Source organism: Symphalangus syndactylus, chromosome 5 (assembly GCF_028878055.3).
Source record: "Symphalangus syndactylus isolate Jambi chromosome 5, NHGRI_mSymSyn1-v2.1_pri, whole genome shotgun sequence".
In the NCBI taxonomy this organism is placed as follows: Eukaryota; Metazoa; Chordata; class Mammalia; order Primates; family Hylobatidae; genus Symphalangus; species Symphalangus syndactylus.
This window is the reverse complement of record NC_072427.2, coordinates 86949376-86965275: the sequence shown is the minus strand read 5'-3', so window position 1 is coordinate 86965275 and position 15900 is coordinate 86949376. Positions and strand designations below refer to the sequence as shown.

The following is a 15900-nucleotide window of genomic DNA, read 5'->3' as shown; positions in this document are numbered from 1 at the left end:
AAAAATAAAATTTTCTCTCACTTTAACAGCAGAGAATTTTCCTAAGAACAGCATGGGAAAATAATAATAAACCAGAGATTAAAGATCAATGTAAAAAAAAAAAGTCTGAAATTAAATAATTCAAACTTAAAGCTGCTGGGACTTTAAATTATCCCAACCATTGTGAGGAATGTAGCTATGCGGCTGCAAATTCAGCCTTTTTCTTTCCTGTAAATAATTAAGACCAAACTGCTGGAGATAAGACTTCCTCAGATAACCCTCCTTGGAATGTAGCAATCTATAAACAGTCAAATCACTGTGGCACACACACTGGTCTTGTATGGAAAATGTTCTAATCCTGCTGGAACTTCTCTATCTCTGCCTGTATCAGTGAAATCTTCTTCACTTTGGAACCCTGACCCCATTGGTTTGAAGTTGGTGTTTCTGAGTGGCCATTGTCAAGCTCTGTGCACAAATAAACTCTGTACTTAGTCATATTTTCTGAATCTCGTTGTTTAAGGCTGGTAAGTCACAGCAATGTATTGAACCATTTCACTGACTTCAGAACAAAGAGCCTCAATACTCACCAGTACATTCCACCTCTTTCTATACTGAGAATTTTTTTTTTTTTTTTTTTAGAGACAGAGTCTTGCTCTGTCACCCAGGGTGGAGTGTAGTGGCACAATCTCAGCTCACTACAACCTCCACCTCCCAGGTTCAAGCGATTCTCCTGCCTCAGCCTCCTGAGTAGCTGGGATTACAGGTGCACAACACCACACCTGGCTAATTTTTTTGTATTTTTGGTAGAGACAGGGTTTCCCCACGTTGGCCAGGCTGGTCTCGAACTCCTCCTGACTTCAAGTGATCCACCCGCCTCAAGCCTCCCAAAATGCTGGGATTACAGGCATGAGCCACCGTGCCTTGCCTCTATACTAAGAAATTATTTAGTCCCTGGACTTTATCCCTTATGACAGTTCTGATATGGAATTTTATCATAACTCTCAGGGAAAGGTTTACTTTATTATCTTTTAGGAGAATTTTATTGAAGAGGCAATTTAGGTTTTTGGAATTATATAATTATTATACTAAAACAATAGCAAAGAGCTCAGTTTAAGCTTAGCTTAAGGCTTTTACTTTAGCCAGCTAGACAGTAAAATTATAATTCTGAATAAAGCAGCTAAACTTAGTTGTTTTTTTCTGTCAAGGTACATAACTACACAGAACATGCAAACTCATGTTTCCTTCACATCATTCATTCTTAATAACTGATACTTATCAGAATCACCTGGGGTGATGTTCCAAAATAAACACACCTGGTACCTATCCCAGATCTATGGAATCAGATTATCCAGGGTGCTCCGCAGCATTAATATCTGAAAACACTCCTGAGAGATGTTTACACACTCTCAACCCTGACTGTAAACACCAGTCTCTACAACAGTCACTACAGCTGAAAAGAATTACAGGCACATTTCATTTTATTGCATTCGCTGTATTGTGCTTTGCAGATACTGTTTTTTTACAAATTGAAGGAATGTGGCAACCCTGCATTAAGCAAGTGTTGGTGCCATTTTTCCAACAGTATGTGCTTATTTCATGTCTCTGTGTCACCTTTTGGTAATTCTTGCAATAGTTGAAAATTTTCATTATTATTACATCTGTTATGGTCATCTGTGATCAGTGATCTTTGATGTTACCACTGTAATTGTTTTGGGGCACCATGAGCCACACCCATATAAGACAGCAAATTTAATCAATACATGCTACTTATCTTCTGATTTTTCCAGTGACTGGCCATTCCCGTTTCTCTCCCTCTCCTATGAACTTGCTATTCCCTGAGATACAATATTGAAATTAGGCCAGTTAATAACCCTACAGTGACCTCTAAATGTTCAAGCAAAAGGAAAAGGTACATATCTGAAAGCAAAAGCTAGAAATGATTAAGCTTAGTGAAGAAGGCATGGCCAAAGCTGAGACCTACTGAAAGTTAGACCTCTTGCACCAAACAGCCAAGTTATGACTGCAAATGCAAAGTTCTTGATAGAAATTAAAAGTTCTATTCCAGTGAACACATGAATGATAACACAAAACAGCCTTATTGCTGATATGGAGAACGCCCAAGTATTCTAGACAGAAGATCAAAAATCATCAAAAATCCTGTAAGCCAAAGCCTAATTCAGAGAAAAGCCCTAATGCTGTTCAATTCTGTGAAGGCTGACAGGGGTAAGGAAGCTGCAGAAGAAAAGCTGGAAGCTAGTACAGGTTGCTTCATGAGGTTTAAGGAAAGAAGCTGTCTCTATAACATAAAAGTACAACGTGCAGCAGCAAGTGCTGATGGAGAAGCTGCAGCAAGTTATCCAGAAGATCTAAGATCACTGCCGTGGGTGGTTACACTAAACAAGAGATTTTCAATGTAGACAAAGTAGCTTTCTATTGGAAGAAGACGCCATCTAGGACTTTCACCGCTAGAGGAAAGTCAATGCCTGGCTTCAAAGCATCAAAAGACAGGCTGACTCTCTTGTTAGGGGCCAACGGTGCTGGTGACTTTAATTGAAGTCAATGCTCATTTAAAGCCAATGCCCATTTAACCATTCTGAAAATCCTAGAGCCCTTAAGAATTATGCTAAATCTACTATTGCCTATGCTCTAGAAATAGAAAAACAAAGCCTGGATGACAGCACACCTGTTTACAGCATACTTTACTGAATATTTTCAGCCCACTGTTGAGACCTACTGCTCAGAAAAGATTTCTTTCAAAATACTACTGTTCATTGACAATGCACCTGGTCAATCAAGAGCCATGATGGAGAGGTATAAGGAGAGTAATGTTGACTCCATGCCTGCTAATACAAGATCTATTCTTCAGCTCATACATCAAAAAGAAATTTCAACTTTCAAGTCCTATTTTTTTTTTAAGAACTACATTTCATAAGGCTACAGATGCCATAGACAGTGATTCCTCTGATGGACCTGGGTGAAGTAAACTGAAAACCTTCTAAAAAGGATTCACCTTTCTAGATGCCATTAAGAATATTCATGATTCAGCCGGGCACAGTGGCTTATGCCTATAATCCCAGCACTTTGGGAGGCTGAGGTGGGCAGATCACCTGAGGTCGGGAGTTCAAGACCAGCTGGCCAACATGGAGAAATCCCATCTCTACTAAAAATACAAAATTAGCCGGGCGTGCTGATGCATGCCTGTAATCCCAGCTACTCGGGAGGCTGAGGCAGGAGAATCGCTTAAATCCAGGAGGTGGAGGTTGCAGTGAGCCGAGATTGCACCATTGCACTCCAGCCTGGGCAACAAGAGAATATTCATGATTCATGGGAGGAGATGAAAATAACGACATTAACAGGAGTTTGGAAGAAGTTGATTTCAATCCTCATAGATGACTTTGAAGGGTTCATAACTTCAGTGGAGTAAGTAACTACAGACGTGGTGGTAGAAACAATGGATGAGTTGCTTCTTATGGAAGAACAAAGAAAGTGGTTTCTTGAGATGGAATATACTCTTGGTGAAGATGCTAAGACATTGTTAGCAATTGTTGAAATAAGAACAAAAGATTCAGAATATTACATAAACTTAGTCGACAAAGCAGCAGCAGGGTTTGAGAGGGCTGACTCCAATTTTGAAAGATATTCTACTGCGGAAAAAATGCTATCAAACAGCATCACATGCTACACAGAAATCTTACATGAAAGAAAGAGTTAATCAATGTGGCAAACTTCATTGCTGCCTCATTTTAAGAAATTGCCACAGCCACCCCAACCTTCAGAAACTACCACCCTGATCAGTTAGCAGTCATCAATATCATGGCAAGACCCTCTACCAGCAAAAAATTGTAACTCGCTGAAGGCTCAGGTGATCATTAGCATTTTTAGCAATAAAGAATTTTCTAATTAAAGTTTGTACATTGTTTTTTAGACATAATGCTATTGTACATATAACAGACTACAGTATAGTGTAAACATAATTTGTATATGCACTGAGAAACCAAAAAAATTAATGTGACTCGTTTGTTATTGCAATATTTGCTCTATTGCAGTGGTCTGGAACCAAACATGCAATATCTCCAAAGTATGCTTGCACTTACTTGTTACAATTCCAGCCAGAGCAAAAACAAACTGATTTTCATCCGAATCAAGCTCCTTGATATCACCATCTAGCGACTTCACAAAACTCTCCATCGTTTGACCAGTGATGCTGAAAAACTTCAAGGCTTTATCCTAAAAGTTTGAAAATCAAAAGTGTCATATCTTTTTACAGACACTAGTGTGAAAACATTTTAAAAGTGCGGGATACAGAAGATTCTAGTTTTAATTGTAGAATATTGTAAAATCTATTCCCTCATTAAAAGTTCCCATTAAAAGAACAGAGAAAGCAGCTTGAGGCATGCAGGAGCAACAAAACTACCCCAAAGATTGGTGGACTCTTCATATGCATAAATATGAAATAGGACAAATGTACGTGATGATGAAAGTAAATGGGAAGAATTCACTCAAAATGTAATAAAAATATACTAGAAAAACATGCTGTCTATTTGCTCTGAGCATTAAACCAGAAGTGTTCAAACCTTTAGCATAACTTTTTCCAAAAAAAAAAAACCTTAATGGACACATGTAAAAGAGGTAAAGACTGGCTCCTCTGGTAGTTTAAATCTTCATCACTTGGCAAAAAGCATTTCCAAGTTTGAACCTTTGAGTTACTTCCTTTGGGGTGCTAGAGTTCTGAAGAAGAATTTTAAAACCAATGTACATTTTAACACAGTTAAAAAAATGGAAATATTTCCATTTACAAATGATACAAGAAAACTTCATGGATGATCAAATAATCTAAAACTGGGTTGTGGTGATGGTTAATGCAACTCTAGAAATTTGCTAAAAACCACTAAATTGTACATTTACAATCTTATAGTATGTAAATTAAACCTAATAAAGCTCAACAAACTTTTAAAAACACATTTAGTCTTTCTACCTAAAGTCAAACAGAACTGTTATTTCTATTAGCAGTAAGTAATTTCTCACTGGTTTCCTGCCACACATCCGCCTCTTCTCCTTCATTTCCAGTCATGATCACGCCGTGCTCTCAGAGTCAAACACCGATCTTTTTTGGCTCCTCTTGTCCCCTCCAGGTGCCCACTCTGCCCGGCCATCACATCTGCCTCAACTGCCATGGCTCTCATACATGTTCCTTCTTTCCCATCTCCCCTGCAGAGGGCCAAGCTCACTCCAGCCAGACCAGCTAGAATGACCACCTCATCAGTCATCCTGTCTAGACGCGATGTGCCACAACTCCACCTCCTAATCCATCCTCACTCACTGTCAGGTGAATCTTCCTAAAATTCTGCTCTTATCCTATCACTCTATTACTGAAAAACCCTTAGGGAAAATCCGGTCTTACCATCTACAGGATGAATCATCACATCCCAACCTACGTTTAAGCTTTATCTCCCCACTACTCTATTACATTAACTCTCCACTGTGTCAACTGACCTACTCACTGTCCTGAAACAAAACCACCCATTTTCTGCCATTTCTACCTATTCTTCAAGGCCCATTTCAAATTTATCCCCTTCTGTGAAGTTCCCTGATAAACGCCTGCACACATGCATACATGTACGTGCACATGCTCCCACACACACACACACACACACTCCCACACACACACTCTCCCACACACACACACACACACTCCCACACACACACTCTCCCACACACACACGCTCACACACACACACACCTGCTCCCACACAATGCTCCCCACACACACACACCTGCTCCCACACAATGCTCCCCACACCCACAGGCTCCCACACACACACATGCTCCCCACACACACACATGCTCCCCACACACACACACACGCTCCCACACACGCTCCCCCCACACACATGCTCCCCCACACACACGCTCCCATACATACACACGCTCCCACACATGCTCCCCCCACACACGCTCCCCCCACACATGCTCCCCCCACACACACCCACACACTCACATGCTCCCCCACACACGCTCCCCCCACACATGCTCACACACATGCTCCCACACACACATGCACACACACAGGCTCACACACACACACACTCACACACACACACCCCCCCACACACTCCCACACACAAACATGCTCCCACACACGCTCCCCCACACACACATGCTCCCCCACATACACACATATGCTCTCACACACACACGCTCACACACACACTCTCATACACACACACACACGCTGCCACACACACACACAGTTGAACCTTGAAAACAAAGGGTTTAAACTGCACAGATCCACTTACACAAGAATTTTCTTCAGTAAAAGTTACACCGAGTGTGTCTGCTGCTCCAGCCTCCCCTTCCACCTCCTCCACCTCTACTACCCCTTAGACAGCAAGGCCAACCCAACCACTCCTCTTCCTCCTCTTCAGCCTACTCAATTTGAAGATGATGAGGGTGAAGACCTTCATGATGATCTAACATATAAAAAATGTGTTAATCAACTATTTATGTTATCAGTAAGGCTTCCAGCCAACAGTAGAGAGAGTCAAAAGTTCTATGTGGCTTTTCGACTGTGCAGCGGGTCAGCGCTCCTAACCTCCATGTTGCTCAAGTTTCAACTGCATCTATATGTATGTGTGTATGTATAAACACACATACACATCTACATACATGTATATATGTTAGATAACATAATATTCAATAAATTAAATACTACATTAACCATGAGATATATATAAAAGCACTTTTGATCGTGTTAAACACATGTAAAGTATTAATACTGAAGTGGTAATATGTCCACATATACCACAAGGTCTCCTGGAGAGAAGGGATCTCATTTCATTCACTTTGCATCAGGTTACAATGAACCATATACGATAGGTATTCAATAACTAGCTGATGAATGAACAAAAGAAAATGGAAACATATGGACTTAGTCTTTAAATGCCTTAATAAGCTATATGCTCTAAGTTACACAAGCATTAATCAACAATATCTAGAGAGCCCACTGACCATACTTACTCCTCCCAAAATGGCCTTGACGACTTCCTCACTGCTGGAGACACCCCACAAGAGGGTACAGGCTGCTGCTCCCATTTCTGTACAATACTCTGCCTGCTGCAGGAGTTGCTGCTTCACTTCATTCACCTGCTGCCGAAGAGCCAGTTTCTCCTGAAAGCAAAACAAAATCGAAAAATAAATAATAGCATTCAACCTTGACATATCTTTATTACATTTCCTCTTTCATAAAGATATTTATTAAAGAAATGCACGTATAATTATAGAAAATAGTTGCAAATGAAAGCTAGTCCTAAGAGATCCATAATCTATATCTACAAAAGAAATTTCAAAGGCAAAAATATTTGAGAAATATCTGAGGAAAGAACATACTACCACATTATGGCTGATAAACCCACAGAGCTGAATTCATTTGCTTTAAGTAACTATATGAAATATCTCAAGCCCCAAGTGACTATACCCAGAACCAGCACCAACCGAGGCTTCTGAACAAAAACAACCTCACAAAGCAATTTACCCAGAGAGCAACATTTCTAAGACAGGAGACTGCCTCCTCCAAATGGCTCACTCCACTGAAAAAACGCCATCTGCCAGAGGCAGACACCAAATAAAAGGCACTTGGACATCAGGATTTGTAAAAAAAAGAAGTACTTTAGAAAAACTCACTCTATATAAACATATCCTTAAGTCCTCATGAGAATATTGCCAAAGGTGCCAGTAAATATAAAATACAATCTGTGAAGCTAAACAGGGAAAGAAAACCTAAAATCTAAGACCAGGTAGGAAAGATGGGAGGAGGGGCAAAAATAAGTGTGAACGCTGGGAGTCCTATTCATGCCCTGGTGCAGCAAGCCAGTGCTAGTCTAAGAAGAAGATGGAGGCTAGGAAGAGTTTCCTAGTCTCCCACCAGCAGTGTCTGAGGTGACCTGTAGCTGGGCAAGTCTCTGCCATGGCACTCTTCACAAGGGAAACACAGGGAATGGCCATCCTGATGGCCCTCCTGACAACACAAGCACACTTCGAGGATTCACCTTGAGTGTACTACTAGAGTGACGGGGGGCTTTCTGTCCTCTCCAACCACCAGCACCAGGTACCTGAAACTCCCTTAAAAGGTGATAGCATTTCCTGATTTAATAAGACAAAAACTGAAAAATATAAAACCCTAGTTAAATTCATTTATACCAGATGTAATTAGTTACATAAACCACAAAGTTAAAGTATATTAAATGTTGTAGGTTTTCTTTTAGAGAGATAAATACAAGACAAAGTAGAGGGGGCTTTTCACGCCCTGGAGGAAAAAGGGAGCTTTGGAGCCACAAATCAAAACTGTTGACCTCATAACTCAGATTAGGGTGGCCCACTCATAGTTACCTGGAGACAATGCACTTGGCACACAGAGATTCATACACATTCATACATATATGCACACATGTATTTAAGAAAAAAATGGCCACTGAGCCTCTGGCACATGCTAATACTGCATCATGTGATCTGTCAACTCTGGGTTTTTAATGTCTTCATTATAACAACGATCTGGACTCCTAGATTCATCCTTCCAGTGTATGTAGCTGAACACAAGTCATGGTGACACATGAAGAAAACTATGTCACAGCACTTCCTTTTGGAATTCTAGCTTTTCTCACAACTTAAGCTGTCTGCATCTCAGTTAGTCAGGATATGGTGGTTCTTCTGCATGACCACAAAAAGACTACTGAGAAGGACCAGGCAGGACTTTGCTCACTACAGTCACATTTGGTAGTTGCAGGAGGATATTCCCCAACGCAGGGTTCCACACACAGTACAATAATATAAAATTTAAGAAAAACCTCAAAGAAAATCATAGCATTCCCAGTAACATCAAAAATAAGAACTTTTTAAAGTGCAAGACCTATACAATGAAAACTACAAAGCATTACTGAAAGAAGGTAAAGAAGAGCTAAATAAAGAGATATACCATGTTCAAAAATTGGTAGGATGTCAATTCTTCCCAAACTGATCTACAGATTCAACACAATCCCTATCAAAATCTCAGCAGACTTCTGTACAAAGTGATAATCTGATTCTAAAATTTCTATGGAAATTCAAAAGACTCAGAATATCAAAAAATTGTCTGAAAAAGAAGAACAATGTTAGAAGACTAACAGTGCCTGATTTAGAGGAAAAACAAACTAATTATAAACCTACCGAAATAGAACCATTGTGGCATTGGTATAAGGATGGACATATAGATCAGTGAAAACAATGACATGTCAATTGATTTTAACAAAGGTGCCAATGTAATTCAATGGAAAAAGTATAGTCTTTTCAACAACTGATGCTAAAACAACTGAATATTCATATGCAAAAAAAAATTAATTCAAAATGAATCACAGGGCCAGGCGCAGTGGCTCACACCTATAATCCTAGCATTCTGGGAGGCTGAGGTGAGTGGATTGCTTGAGGTCAGGAGTTCAAGTCTAGCCTGACCAACATGGTGAAACCCCGTCTCTACTAAAAATACAAAAGTTAGCTGAGCATGGTGGCACAGGCCTGTAATCCCACCTATAATCCCACCTACTTGGGAGGCTGAGGCAGGAGAATCACTTGAACCCAGGAGGGGGCGGTTGCAGTGAGCCGAGATCGTGCCACTGCACTCCAGCCTGGGTGACAGAGCAAGACTCCATCTCAAAAAAAAAAAAGACTCATAGGCCAGCCACAGTGGCTCATTGTACCTTGGGAGGCTGAGACGGGAGGATCAAGACCATCCTGGGCACCATAGCGAGACCCCATCTCTACAAAAAAAAAAAAAAAAAAAAAAAATTTTTTTTTTAAATAGCCAGGCATGGTGAGGCTGAAGTAGGATCACTTGAGCCCGGGACGTCGAAGCTGACATGATCACACCACTACACTCCAGCCTAGGTGACAGAGCAAGACACCATGTCAAGAAAGAAAAAAAAGAAAAGAAAAGAAAAAAGGAAGGGGAAAAAAAGAGAAAGAATCATAAACATAAATGTAAAATTTCTCAGAAAAAATCATTATGACCATGGGTTAGGCAAATATTCCTTAGATATCACAAAATCAGGATCTATTAAAAAATAATAATAAAATAAGTTTCATCAAAACTTAAAACTTTTACTCTTCAAAAGATACCACATAAAGAAAGTAAAAAGACAAGCCACAGGCTAAGAGAAAGTACTTCTAATCACATATCTAAAAAAGGACTTGTGTCGAGATTAAAGAATTCTTACAAATCAATAAGACAACCCAATTAAAAATCAGCAAAAGATTTGAAGAGATATTTAACCAAAGAAAACATATAAATGTGGCCGGGCGCAATAGTAATCCCAGCACTTTGAGAGGCCAAGGCAGGCAGATCACTTGAGGTCAGGAGTTTGGGACCAGTCTGGCCAACATGGTGAAATCCTGTCTCTAATAAAAATATGAAAATTAGCTGGGTGTGGTGGTGTGCGCCTGTAATCCCAGCTGCTCAGGAGGCTGAGGCAGAAGAATTGCTTGAACCCAGGAGGCAGAGCTTGCAGTGAGCCGAGATCGCACCACTGCGCTCCAACCTGGGTGACAGAGAAGACTCTGTCTCAAAAAAAAGAAAAAAATTAATTACTCAGTCTCAGATATTTTGTTATTGCAACACAAAATGAACTAAGATAATTATGAACCTTTATGTTGTAGGGCAGATTTTTAAACATAAAAGTTAAAAGATAGCAAGTGAATGATCTACGTGTTAAATGGTTATAAAATCCATCTGTTCAACTACATTCCAACCCACTCAGAATACATACATTTACAAATACAATTTATTGAGGATTAAGAGTAAAAAATTCAGACCCACTGCTTATCATAAGTGAAAGACTGTAAGCCAGCCCCACTTTCTGGCTTGGTGAGAGTCTGTCCCTGAGCATGGTACCTTCTTCTCTCTCATGTTGTCGGCCTGCACGGTTTCCAGGCGGGCTTTAAAGTGCTCACAATCCATTTTCAGCTGCTCTAATTCTTGGTCTTTCCTTTCCAGATCTAGGAGAAAGAGACATAAAATTACTCAAGATATTTCAAGTCACTAATCTCTCCCTTAGCATCTATTTTGCCCAGTCTTGACTTAGTAAAATGTGTACTGATTTCTTAGGTGAGAATATTTGCATTTCTTGACTTCTAGCCTGTCCTTGAATAACCAATATTCTAAAAATCCTGCTCTCTAAGTTCATCTCAGTTTTTAGCCCACAGCACAAAGGACTTTGGTTGTTTTCTGTTTTGTGTTTTTAAGGCTTCACTTTACTGCCAGACTAGTACTCAAGGCTTCAAGAAAACGTGTTATTTAAAGGATGGAAGGCAGAGCTGAGAAGCCCGACTGTCTCATAGCACAGACTTGTCGCTACTCCATGAAAAGCAGAAGGCAGCTCAGGGAGTGCACGGCGCCAGCACAGGCTGATTCACAAAGCTAGTGTCACCCACTGGCAGACTGACTCAATGGGAACAACTGCAGTAGTAGGCGCTGGAGGAGGGAAAGAACAGTGATAAAAATGAGAAAATGCTATAGTGAAAGAGTGGGAACTACATAATACTTCCTCTCCACCGCACTCATTTAGTTGATGAGTCAACAACAGCCAACAAAAATCCCAAAAAAATCCACGTCAATAAATCAAGCAAAAGTATTATCAACTTTAAATTTAAAGTATTATGTTGCAGAAATACTGACATTCAAAAAAATCGAATACATAATACAAATTTTTAAGTGTTTGATCTCAAGAGCTAGGAAATCATCAGTTTTTATGCCAACATATACCAAGATTTGAGGGTGCTAAGAGCTAATGGTCTAACTTCTTTGATTAAAGTAGCGATGCTTTAGGACAGTGATTCTCAAACTTTAGTGTACATCAGAATCCCTGGAGGACTTGATAATACAGAGTCGGCTGGGTCCCATCCACAGAGTTTCCAATTTGGAACGTCTGGGGTGAGCCTGAGAATTTACATTTCTAACAAGTTCCCAGATGAGACTCATGCTGCCTGTCTGGGACCCACACTTCGAGAACTACCTCTGGGCAATAACCTGGTCTCCCATCACCAGTAAAATAAAATGAACACACAACACATGACCAGCAACAGCAAACAAGTGAACCCATCCACAAAAACGTGAAAGAGCAAAAAAATGGAGAGTAATGGAAGGCAGCTACCTAATATTTGTCACATGAAGGAATTTCACTTCTTTACACATTCCCTCTCCTAATCCTTGAACTGAGAAAAACACAAGGCAACTCTGGTTATCTGTCTCATTCTTGTACTGTCACTTGCCATGAGTGAGAAAGCCTCAAAGAGCCAGGCGCCTGGAAAACAGAACATTACTCCACCCTAGAGGAGAAAAAGCTCACAGACACTTCCTCAACTATGTGCAAACAAACGAGAAGGGGGTAGGGCTTTCGAATCTAGGGGTCTGAGAGGACAACAGGAAGCCAGAATAAGAAACTTGTGGGGACTGCTTAGAACCACATGTGTATCCCAAAAGCTCTAAAGGAAACGTTAATAAAGGAAGGAAAAAAGCAAGCTAGTCTCTAAATTTTCTAGAGACCCTGTCCTAGAAGAAAGATTAGAACCTAAAAGTAAATATTCAGACCAGCTAAACATTATAAAATTAGCTGGCAAAGCTTCTTATAAAATGTGTTTCTTAGGGGCCAGGCTCAGCGGCTTACGCCTGTGTAATTCCAGCACTTTGTAAAGCTGAGGTGGGAGGATCACTTGAGGCCAGGAGTTCGAGACCAGCCAGGGTAAGACTCCTATCTCTTAAAAAAAAAAAAAAAAAAAAAAGTGTTTCTCAGAAATAGAGCAAAGTGCCTTTGGACTATTTCCTCTCCCTCAAATCAGTTTCATTTTCTGCTCTTTTAAGAAATATTGTGCCACAATGACTTTTGCTGGAATTCTTGATTTTATCTTAATCCTAGCCAAAAAATCAACTAGCAAGCACTATGCTTTAAAAACTACATACTTGCATTATTTGTGACAATGTTAAATGGAAATACATTATTTATACACATACACACTACAATCATCATATGAAATACCACCTATGGTCATAGGCAAAAATGAACAAACTGAAAAACTAAGATGAAATTTGTGATTTAAAATTTTTTCTTTACATTTAACTGTTAAATTTGGCTTCTACTATTAAACTATATATTACTCAAACATGGTAAAGGAGATAGGAAATCTCTACAAGCCTTATCACGTGTAAAAACCTGTGGGAATTAACTTTGACCACCCAAAAGGACTCTCTTGCATTACGGTAATTTCATAATCACTTGTTCTAGACAGCTGTACACAACCCTAGTGTAAGTTAACATACCAGAGGGACAGGGTTAAAACATCCCACTCTACAGTAGGCAATCTCATAGAATTCCAGTCAGTCATCAGGGAGGCCACACCCATCTACGCCAGGCTCCTGGGGAGGTAGCAAGTGCCCTTCTGCTGTATGAGGCCGCCGCCTTGTGGCCAGATGGAAGCATTGCTGCTGCCTTGGAACAGAACCCTGACCTTGCATTTTCAACTTGGCCCCACCGTATGCATGCTACCTAAAAGCACCCTGAAGGCAGGGATTTGCATAGGTTTTCTTCTATGCCTACCCTCCAAATGTCTATATGGAATATAGTAGGCAATACATAAATATTTGTCACATAAATTTATTTCACTTCTTTATACATTCCTTCTGCTAATCTTTGAACCAAGAAAAACACATGGCTACTTTATCTGTATGTCTCATTCTTATACAATAAGAATATGTTACTTTTATAATTTTTTTAAGCCCAGAGAGAGAAATAATATAAACAGTGAATATTACAAACAACCTAAATCATAGACCATTTAAACATCTATGTATCTTCTGAAACAATTTTTTTTTTTTTTTTTTTTTTTTGAGACGGAGTCTCTCTGTTGCCCAGGCTGGAGTGCAGTGGGGCGATCTCAGCTCACTGCAGCCAGGGCCTCCCAGGTTCAAGTGATCCCCTCAATCCAGCCTCCCGAGTAGCTGGGACTACAGGCGCCCGCCACCAACCACGCCTGGATAATTTTTGTATTTTTAGTAGAGATGTGGTTTCACTATGTTGGCTAGGCTGATCTTGAACTCCTGACCTCAAGTGATCTGCCCATCTTGGCCTCCCAAAGTGCTGGGATTACAGGCGTGAGCTGCTGCACGCAGTCCATAATCCCTTCTTAATACAGGTCTAATAACATGAGAATGGCTGTGTCTCTTGATGCTCAACTTATTCACAGGGAGGGTACAGAAAGCTAGAAATGACAATAAGGGTTTCTAAAACACTAATCAAAGAAAACTGCACAAACGGCGTCAATTTATCTTACCATTTCTTTATCACCCGGTATGTGAGGTCAGGAGTTCAAGAGCAGCCTAGACAACATGGCAAAACCCCGTCTCTACTAAAAATACGAAAATTAGCCCGGCATAGTGGTACATGCCCATAGTCCCAGCTACTTGGGAGGCTGAGGTGTGAGGATTGCTTGAACCTGGAAGGCGGAGGCTGCAGTGAGCCAAGATCACGCCAATGCACTCCAGCCTGGGCAACAGAGCAAGACTTCATCTCAAAAAAAATAAATAAATAAATAAAAATAACTAAAATCAATCTTGCTGAACTCAAATTAATTCTGTATTAATTCCCAAACCAGAGTCAGGGAATTTTGCTTTTCATTCACTGACACACATATATGACATGAACAGTGGAGCGGTCACGGGTGATATTCAAACACTACACACCTCTTCCCCCTCCATCCTGACCACCTTTCCACCTTCTCTGTCCATAAGCTCCCCAAGTGTTTTTTTTCCTCTACTTTCCTGTGTTCTGGACAATCTGCACCCTGATCTGTGCCCCAAGAGGCAGATGTGAAGACCCACAGCAACAGGGCTCCCTCGTCCTATGGCTTCCTGTTGGATGCAGTAGCAGCCCCGCAGGAAACTGGAGGACTGGAGAAGATGACTAAGGGTGGGATATGTCTCCCCACTCCATCCTCCCTGCTGGGCTTCATCCTTCAGGGTTGTCACAGGTGCTGTCAAGCATCTTGTCCGGAGCAACGCCTCTCACCACGTCTGGTACCTCTCTCCCTTCTCCTGCTCCTTCAGCCCAGGGGAGGCAATGGCACTCCACCCGTTAGTTCCTGGGTGCTTCTTTCTCCAGGCACTGGTTCCCCGAACCCTGATCACACTTTAATCTCTTCACTTTACTCTGTTTACTCCTTTTGTTCCCTGCCAGGATATGGATGTGATACACTCTTGATGTTCTTTCATTTGGGCCACAATAAACTCCGAGTCAAAGTAATAATCCTTTTTTGGTGCTGACTCTTTGGTTCCACCCTTCATGGATATTTCTCAAGTTCTTATTTCTATAGACTACAAATAATTCTTCCCAGAACTGAAATGGGGGTACCCCATATCAAACTATCAGGAAATTAATCTCAAAATATCCTACACTTTAGAAATCACATAGTGCAGTGGTTTTCAAATCCTACTGCTAAGAATCTAAGAGTACCTGGGGAACAATTACAGTCCCATAAACATTTAATTAATATCTCCATTTTACAATGTTATTTAAACTTTTTATTTGGAAGTAATTTCAAATTCACAAAAACTAATGCCAAAAAAAAAAAAAATGCCTGTATCTCTCTTTACCCAGACTTACCTACTATTAACATTTTGTCTGCCTCATTTGCTCATCATTTATTTATTTAATTTAAAAAAATTTTTTTGAGATGGAGTTTCCCTCTGTTGCCCAGGCTGGAGTGCAGTGGCATGATCTCAACTCACTGTCACTTCTACCTTACGGGCTCAAGCGACTCTCCTGCCTCAGCCTCCCAAGTAGCTGGGATTATAGGTGTGCTGACCGCGCCTGGCCTTTTGTTTGTTTTTTTGTTTTTTTTTTTAATTTT

At 40.5% G+C, this 15900-nt stretch overlaps 1 protein-coding gene across 11 annotated transcripts in view; it reads right to left on the bottom strand.

Annotated features, from left to right (window-relative positions):
• Nucleotides 1-15900, bottom strand: part of HSF2BP (heat shock transcription factor 2 binding protein) — a 155135-nt gene that overhangs the window by 128930 nt on the left and 10305 nt on the right. For 10 of the 11 annotated variants that reach the window (XM_063640522.1, XM_063640521.1, XM_063640523.1 and 7 more), the window contains exons 4-6: nt 10895-10998; nt 6988-7146; nt 4074-4206 (exon numbers count right to left, since the gene is read on the bottom strand). In XM_063640522.1, the coding sequence (XP_063496592.1) occupies nt 4074-4206; nt 6988-7146; nt 10895-10998 (396 nt within the window). The remainder of the gene's footprint in view (nt 1-4073; nt 4207-6987; nt 7147-10894; nt 10999-15900) is intronic. The other variant, XM_055279843.2, reaches the window with a different exon arrangement.